We start from the raw sequence: 8,486 nt of genomic DNA, 5'->3' as shown, positions 1-8,486 counted from the left end.
CTCAGGAAAAGCAAGAAAGAATCATAGACACCAAACCCAATTAGAAATTACTCTGAAACAGATTTAAAAGTTGTTTTAATCATGAGTAAGCTATATACCTGCTCATAAATTAGAATGGAAGTTCTTACAGCTGACATTTTTTTGTAAAAACTTCATTATCTGTATAGTGCTGATTGATTTTTGAGACGTGATACTTGCTTCTGCTAACTTCTGTTAAATAGTTTAGAAATCTCTAAGAATTGAATCATATAGTTTCTATGTCATGATAGCATTTATACAGATTAGTCATAAGCTTGTAAGTCAAAACTTGTATGTCGTTTTATCATTTTATATTTCTATAGGATTTATATGCTATCTGTTTACAAAATATCTGAGGTGATTTGAAGTGGTTTTCAGCCTGGCTATGCATTAGAATTACTTTGGGAGTTTTAAAAAAATGCCCACCCCAAACCAGTTAAATCAAAATGTCTTGGTGGTGGGCACAGACATTTGCATTTTTCAAAAACTCACCAGATGATTGTGTGTAGCCTGGATGGAGAGACACTAATTGGAGAGGAAATTAGGGATTAAAAAATGAAAATAACAAAAGATTGCTATAATTGATCTATAAAATCTGAAAGTTCTTGACAGTTCCTGTTTATTATTATCTGTCTCCATCCCCAAAATGTTCTTTATAGTATTTATTACAACATGATTATTTTAGTTACTTGCTTAAAAACAAAACTAGGCTCTAAGCTCCCACCTGTTTTCTTCATATTTGCCAAGCTCTTTGTAAGGGCCTGACATGTTCTTGACACTGAATATTTATATGTATGTAAGTAGGTATGAAAGAATAAATGATGAATGAAAGCATGCCAAATTAGATTGCTGTTGTTTTCTGTTAAAAGTAGCAAATTTGTTCGGTAACTGTGACAGGAGTTTGTGTCTTTGGAAACTAGTTTAGTAGACAGTAATCTGCAACCTTATTTTACAGAAGACACAAATGTGCCATTCAAATAGGTAATTCATGTATTCAAACTTTAAAGACCAAAAGAGTGTATCAGAAGATAGCTCAGTGAAGATATTTTCTGGGAAATAGAGACATTACAATCTTATCTGCCTTAGAGAATCTGAATGATTATGGCTAAGTTTCTTCTAAAGCATATTTCATACAGTAGAGGTCTTATAAACATTTGTGTATCTACTGTATGCCAAGTGCCAGGGACACAAAGATCAATTTCCTGAAAGAAGAGTGTTTGGCCTATACTGGACCAGTGGATTTACAGTACTGAGTATGAATGTTTCATATTGGCTAAAGCAAGAATAGAATGCTTTATTTCGTGTGTGGACAAGGAAAATTGCTATTCTCATTATTCAGACTTTTCTCTCTCCATCCACACTGACAGCTATTTCACCGTGAACAGTAGGAAGACTTTGGTGTAGAGCTAATATTTTTCTCAGTAGTTTTTGACCTTGACAAATGGTAATATAAGTATTTACTTGCAATCTCAAATTTCTGTGTTGAGTAATATGGAAGAGACAAGGTTAGCTTGAAGAAATAGTTAACATTTATAGAGACTTAACCATCTGACTGACAAGATACTAAGAGACCTAATGCTCACACCAAACTTTTGAGCTTGCCGCTGTTGTTATTCTTATAGTGGAGATGAAGACATTAAAGCACTTGTCTGGGTTCTCACAGCCAATAGTAGGAGAGCATAGGTATTCTGATTCTACAGTCAGATATCTTAAAGCTATAATGTATTGCTCCTCTAAGATCTTCTCAAACATCACCAGATCATGGTTTTCTCTAATTATACTTAACATTTCAGTGTTAACAATTCCAGGAAGGCTAATAATTTTCTTTTCTTTAAAAAACAATTATTCAGGAGCAGAGATCATGTCTTATATCTTCCATAGTTTTGTGCTTATTAGATGCATATGTTACTTGTTAACTGATTGAAATTATAATATTTTGGTTATTGAAAGGTTGAAAACCACTTTGAATAGTTTTTCCTGGTCTGAATTAATGTTCTGATACATACACTGAATTAGCGAGATAACCTTGACAAGTAGGAAATGGTAAACTCATTGTCAAAAGCTGTTTTGTTTTATGAGAGTGAACTCTACAATTGTGTAACAGTGAGAGAAGTTTTGCCACCTTTAGGAATTTTTATAAGTGTTATTTCATTGTGGGTACAAAACCATAATGAAAATAATTAATAAAAAATGTTTTATCCGTGTTTTCCTTTGTGTTTTGTAAATAATAAGTGACTCCCAATTTTTAAAATGCCGAGGACATTTTTTAATCAGCAAAGGTTTTATTTATATTTAACTACTGAATTAGTTCATTTGAAAAGAGTTATTAATTCATTTTCATTCTGATTAAAAGCAGTAGCAGTAGATTCATTTATTTATTAGAATTTAGCATTTGTTGCCAAAATAAACAGTTTTTTATCATTGCTTTAGATTTTCATTTTGGACTTTTTAACAAGGGACTCTAACCTCAACAGTTGAGTTTTTAACTTTTTATGTGATTCACTTTTCATGATCTGTCTCTTGGTTTGTTATGGCATGGCCAATTTTAAAACACAGAGGCATGCTTAAGAAAATGCCCAAACTTCAGTTAATGGCATGTACGTAAAAATATCTTTTTCCACAAACCATGAACTAGTTAGTAGGGAACACCGGATAATAATCAAATATAAATCTCTTCATAAAGCATCATTCGGTAATACTAGCAAAGACTTTTGTATCTGCCTATGCAGAGCCCTAGTGAGAGCTGCCAACATTGTTTTGTTGCTTTATTCCAATTCTTTTCAACATGTGAATAGTAATAGTTCCCTGTTTGGACAACTTTATGTTTGTCTCTTTTATTTTTCACTCCAAGAACCTTGGAATCCCCGTACTAGGCTGGCTTGTATTGAATTTCACAAATTGCCAACTTTCTTTTCTTGTTTGTTAGCAGTACTGTAAAGTACATCTTAATTTTTTTCCTTCTCTAAAACCAGTTACTGTCATGTTGATGCCAACTCATGGTGACCCCATGTGTGTCAGAGTAGAACTGTGCTTCATAGGGTTCTCAGTGACTGATTTTTTCAGTAGATCACCATGCCTTTCTTCCTTTTGGTTAGCAGCAAAGCACATTAAGAGTTTGCACCACCAAGGAACTCTTCTCCCTCTCTGTTGTTGTTGTGTACATGCTATCCAGTCAATTCCAACTCATAGTGACCCTATAGGACAGAGTAGAACTGCCCCGTAGGGTTTCCTATGCTGAAACCTTTACAGAAGTAGATTCCCTCTCTAGGTCTCCTTTATTTTACTGTTTGCCTCAGGGTTTCCTTTGACCTTTTCCTTATTATTTGCCACCTCATACTTATACTAGCTTCGTTCTTGCCAACTTTCTTATTTTTCTGGCTTACTTCCATTCAGCATAGTAATTCAGCTCTTAGTTCACAAATCAGTTCATTGTAGTAATCGTAGTAATCCTTTGTTTTGCTCTGTTATGCATAAGGCCACCATGAGTCAGAGCCAACTAAATGGCAACCAACAACAACTCTGATTTCTGTAATTAGAAAGCTAGTGATGATTCTCATATATAACATTTTTATCATTATATTTCATATGCTATTTAAAAGTAACTCAAATGACTACATTTAAGTCTTTTGAAAGTGTGCTCATTTTGTGTTTATTTCACTGATGTTTTCTCCAGTAATACTGCTTAGAAACTTAATTCTTATTAATTTGAATTGCCTTGTCTCATTGACTTTGAAGGTTCAGTATATAGGTGTAACTTGTATTTACAGAATCCATAAGGTTTATCTTCTTAACCTTCTCTTACAACTATGGCTTTGTTAGCAAGGGCTAACAAATAAAAGCAGGTGTGGCAATTATGTATTAGATAAAATAGTTAAGCAGTGTTTTCAAAATTTCTAACCTTAGCTCTATATCTTTGAACTTTTCAAATATCCCACATTATTTACCAAATGACACTTTTTGATATGTAGGTTTGCCATGCAGAGCTTGAATTGGGGACTTGTTTTCAAGCAGTAAATAGCAGAATTCAGTTACAAATTCTTGAAGCACAGTACCTTCCAAGCTCATCAGCGCCTCTGACTTTGAGTAAGTATATTAGTGGTTCAAAATGGAATCATCAAAAAGTATTAGTAAAAGATAATTTTTTCCTACATTTCATACAATGAAGATTAGAATTTTAGTAGCTTTTGGTGTTAAGGTTGTCCTTTTAACTTAAAATTACTTTATTGGATTTCAAATTTTAGCCATAGATCCTGCCTTAATCCACTGGTCTCTTGATACTTATCCAATTGTGACTTCTCTACATCTGATACTATTCCTTATTTAGTGCATCAGTTCACAGAGGTTGAGTGTCCAGAGGACTGTCAGCTTTGTTTCACCAGCCTTGATCATTTATCCTCTCTGTAGTTCCATGGCCTTAGATGGATGTCCTACTAACTAGAAACCTTCTTCAAAACAAAACAAAACAAAAAAATTCCCAAAATATCAAAAACAAACCTTGACCCATTTTCCCTCCCTTGGTGGGGGAGTCATTCTTGAGTTCCTAAGAAGGGAGGATAATAAACAAGAGTGAAGGCGTAAGCCTTAGGGAAAGCCATTGTAAGGACAAAATGAAAGAGAGAAGAGCTATTGGAATGATAGTAGGGTGTCTTAGGCTGGGTTCTCTAAAGAACCAAACCAGTAAAGTGTATATATATATATATATATATATAGAGAGAGAGAGAGAGAGAGAGAGACAGATAGACAGACAGACATAGAGACACAGAGAGAGAAAGAGATTTATATCAAGGAGATGGCTCCTACAGTTTTTAGAGGCTGTAACGTCCCAAGTCTGTGGGGCAAGAAAGAGGCTTCTCCTGATTCATGTAGCCTCAGGTTGGTGAACCCAAGATTGGCAGGCCAGAGAGCAGGGCTGTTGCAGGCTGTCAAGATAGACGAATCTCAAGATAGGCAGGCAAGACCTCAAGTAAGCTGCTAGCTCAAGTCCCAAGAATGGGAGGTGAGACAAACAGGAGCCAGCTGCAGGATCCAGAGCAAACAAAAGCCTCGGAAAGGAAAGCAGGAAGGACTGGGTGGTGGAGGGCGGAGAGACAAAGGCTGAGGGGGTGGTGAGCCACCACAGGCCCCACCCCCACCGGTGCCACTCACAGCAGATCCCATCATGGGGGTGATCACATATCAAATCTCAACAGGGAAGTGATAACAACATTATATGACTGCCAAAACACTGAGAATCATGGCCCAGCCAAGTTGACACACAATCTTAACCATCACTTAAGGAGAACCACAATAATGGGAAAGAATTAAGAAAACAAATGTTAGAACAATGATGGCAATAAGATCTTTGCATGGAAAGAAGAGGTTAATTGATGACTTTTGAGAGCGTCATGGGTTAGGATGAAATCTAGGCTAACGTATTTATCATTTTACAAGCTTTTTTAATCCTACCTCTTTGCATTGATACTTACTATTCCTTGAAAGCACTTTCTTGAAATCTTCTCCGCTAATTTGTGCCCCCTACATGTTGTACTGGTAATTCAAATAGACTCAAACTCTACCTGGCTCTCTGTTCAATTTATCTCCTATTATATTCACATATTGTCTCTCTCTTTATCATTTGTCTTCAGTTTTAGCAGGGCACTTTGCTGCCCAGAGTTAAATAAGGGTTCTCTTTCTAAAGAAGGAGAAAATGGATTGTGGTGGCAATTACTAGTCATTACCACAGATGCTTAGAGCAAAATAGCATATGTTGAAAATAAAGTGTTGCTCCAATATATACTAGGAAACTGCTAACAAACAAAAGCAATTATGACAATTTTATTTTAGACAAAATAGCATTTGAGGCAAGATATATTTAAACTGGACAAAGATCGTGTTTTTTTTTTTTTTTTAATAAAAGATACATCTGTGGGAGGCATAAGTAGCTGTGTGCACCGGTGCCCCCACACAAAAACAGGAAAAACAAACAAACTGAACTGAAAGTGGTGGAACTAATGGTCTCAGAACCCTGAAAATCAGTTAGAGTTACAGCATCTAAATGAATAAAGAAATAGCTGACTAGCAAATGGTAGGAAAACTTTTCCCTCTACTGTAGATGCTCTTCCCCCTCCCCACCTCCTGGCAGAGGGGGGCTATGGCAGTACCTTCGGTACTGGCTCTCGCCCATAAACCGTGCTCCTGTTTGGCTCAGAGTGTGGAGAACAGACACCTTTTGCTGGTGGACTGTTGTGTATGATTCTTCATATCCATCTAGGGGCTGCTTGAAGGACTGAGGAGGCTCTATCCTCCTGATTCAGCAAGCATCCATGCTCCTGCAGGACTAGGAGGGAAGCAAGGAGCAATGCCTGAAGGCTGTGGTCACCCTCAATCACCTGGGATTAATTAGTGTGACTGAAGCAAACATTAAGGGCCAAAAAAAAAGGGCTGGTCTTGAGAGTTTCTTGCAGAATTTAGAACTTTCAAAAGCACTGCCTAGTTATGCAAAATGGTGGGTTAGGAAGTTCTAAAGGTCCTCCTTCCAGCAGAACAACTATTGCCTTGGAAAGAGCAATTGGAACCAAGTATTTTGGAATTCTGGAACCAGATTGGACATTTAAATCAACTAGGGGAGTGCAAGCTGCTGATCTTTCCTAGGTGAACCACGTGCACTAACAGGTTACCATCCCTCATAGTGGTGGGGACGGCAGCCAATGTTCCTAGAGTGGCTGGCTGGGGCCAGGGTGGGCAGTGGGACCTTGTACTCCAAGTATTTGGGATTGCACATTTTGCACAGTTGGGTTGGTCTGGGAGCGTCCCAAGGGACAAACAACTCATTTACAAAATGAGCAAAGGACTGGAATAGACATTTCACCAGAGGAGATATACAAATGGCCAGTAAGCTCATGAAAAGGTTCTCAGCGTCATTAGTCAGTAAGGAAATGCAAATCAAAACCATAAGGAGAACGGAAAATAACAAACATTGGTGAGGATGTGGAGAAACTGGAACCCTTATCCACTGCTGGTGGGACTGTAAAATTGTGCAGCTGTTGTGGAAAACACCTTGGTGGTTCCTCAAAAACTTACTGTATGACCCAGTAGTTCCACTCCTAGGTATACTCTCAAAAAAATTGAAAGCAGGGTCTCAAACAGATACTTGTACATCAATGTTCATTGCAGCACTATTCACAATAGCCAAAAGGTGGAGACAACCCAAGTGTCCATCAACAGATGAATGGATAAATAAAATGTGGTACATACATACAACGGAATATTGTACAGCCATAAAGAGAAATGAAGTTGTGATATATGGTATAACATGGATGAACCTTGAAAACATTATGTTAAGTGAAATAAGTCAGACACAAAAGGACAAATATTGTATGATCTCACATCTATGAAATATTCAGAAAAGGCAAATGCATAGAGACTAAAGTTTATTAGCGGTCACCAGGGGCAGATGGGAGGGGGTGATGGGGAGGTATTGCTTAAGGAGTACTCAGTTTCTGTGAAATGTGATAAAATTTGGAAATGGATAGTGGTGATGGTTGCACAACATGGGGAATATAAATAATATCACTGAACTGTATACATAAAGCTGGTTGAAATGGCAGTTGTTTTATTATATATATTTCACCACAATTAAAAAAGTTTATACATCTCCGAACTTTTTTTTTTTTTTGTATATAGAGACTTTGAGAGTTTATTTTCCATGAATAAGTAGTCCACAACTCATGTTTCCATGCAGAATTGTCTGTTTGTTAATGTGGATACTGAGCCCTGAAAAATAACATAATGGCCTCCGTGGATTTGAAAACTGGGATGATCTTCTTATTCCAGATAGTCAGTGGAATCCTGAGGAATATCTCATTTTTATTCCATTATATCTTCCTACATTTGAGTGGATGCAGGTCAAGCCCCTCAGACTTGATTCTCAGGCACCTGACTGTACTCCTTGGTCATTCTCTCTAGAGGGATCCCAGGGCCCATGGTAGCTTTTTTTTTTTTTTTTAATTGTACTTCAGGTGAAGGCTTACAGAACAAGTAGTTTCTCATGAAACAGTAGTACACATATAGTTTTATGACATTGGTTAACAACCCCACAACATGTCAACCTCTCCCTTCTCAACCTTTTTTTTTTCTTTGTTGAAAATACACATAGCCAAAGATACACCATTTCAAAAATTTCTACATGCACAGTTCAGTGACGTCGACTATGCTCTTCCAATTGTGCTGCTGTTCTCACTTTAGATGAAGGCTTACAGAACAAAATAGTTTCTCATTTAACAGTTAGTACACGTTGCCCTATGACAATGGTTAATAACCTCACAACACATCAACACTATTCTTACTCAACCTTGGGTTCCCTATCACCAACTTTCCTGTCCCCTTCTGCCTTTTGGCCCTTGTCCCTGGACTGCTGTGCCTCATTAGTCCCATTTGGTTTTATGGGGCTGTCCACTCCCCGGCTGAATGGTGAACCTTGGAAATGACTT

General features: G+C 37.2%; 1 protein-coding gene across 5 annotated transcripts in view; it reads left to right on the top strand.

Moving 5' to 3' along the window:
• TC2N (tandem C2 domains, nuclear) overlaps positions 1-8,486 on the top strand; it is a 37,794-nt gene that overhangs the window by 25,421 nt on the left and 3,887 nt on the right. For all 5 annotated transcript variants that reach the window (XM_023731720.1, XM_023731719.1, XM_023731716.1 and 2 more), the window contains one exon: positions 3,987-4,101. In XM_023731720.1, the coding sequence (XP_023587488.1) occupies positions 3,987-4,101 (115 nt within the window). The remainder of the gene's footprint in view (positions 1-3,986; positions 4,102-8,486) is intronic.

The sequence above is a fragment of the Trichechus manatus genome, unplaced genomic scaffold (assembly GCF_000243295.1).
Source record: "Trichechus manatus latirostris isolate Lorelei unplaced genomic scaffold, TriManLat1.0 scaffold00045, whole genome shotgun sequence".
In the NCBI taxonomy this organism is placed as follows: Eukaryota; Metazoa; Chordata; class Mammalia; order Sirenia; family Trichechidae; genus Trichechus; species Trichechus manatus.
Note: the sequence above shows the minus strand (reverse complement) of the source record. Positions and strands in the feature narration are given on the sequence as shown.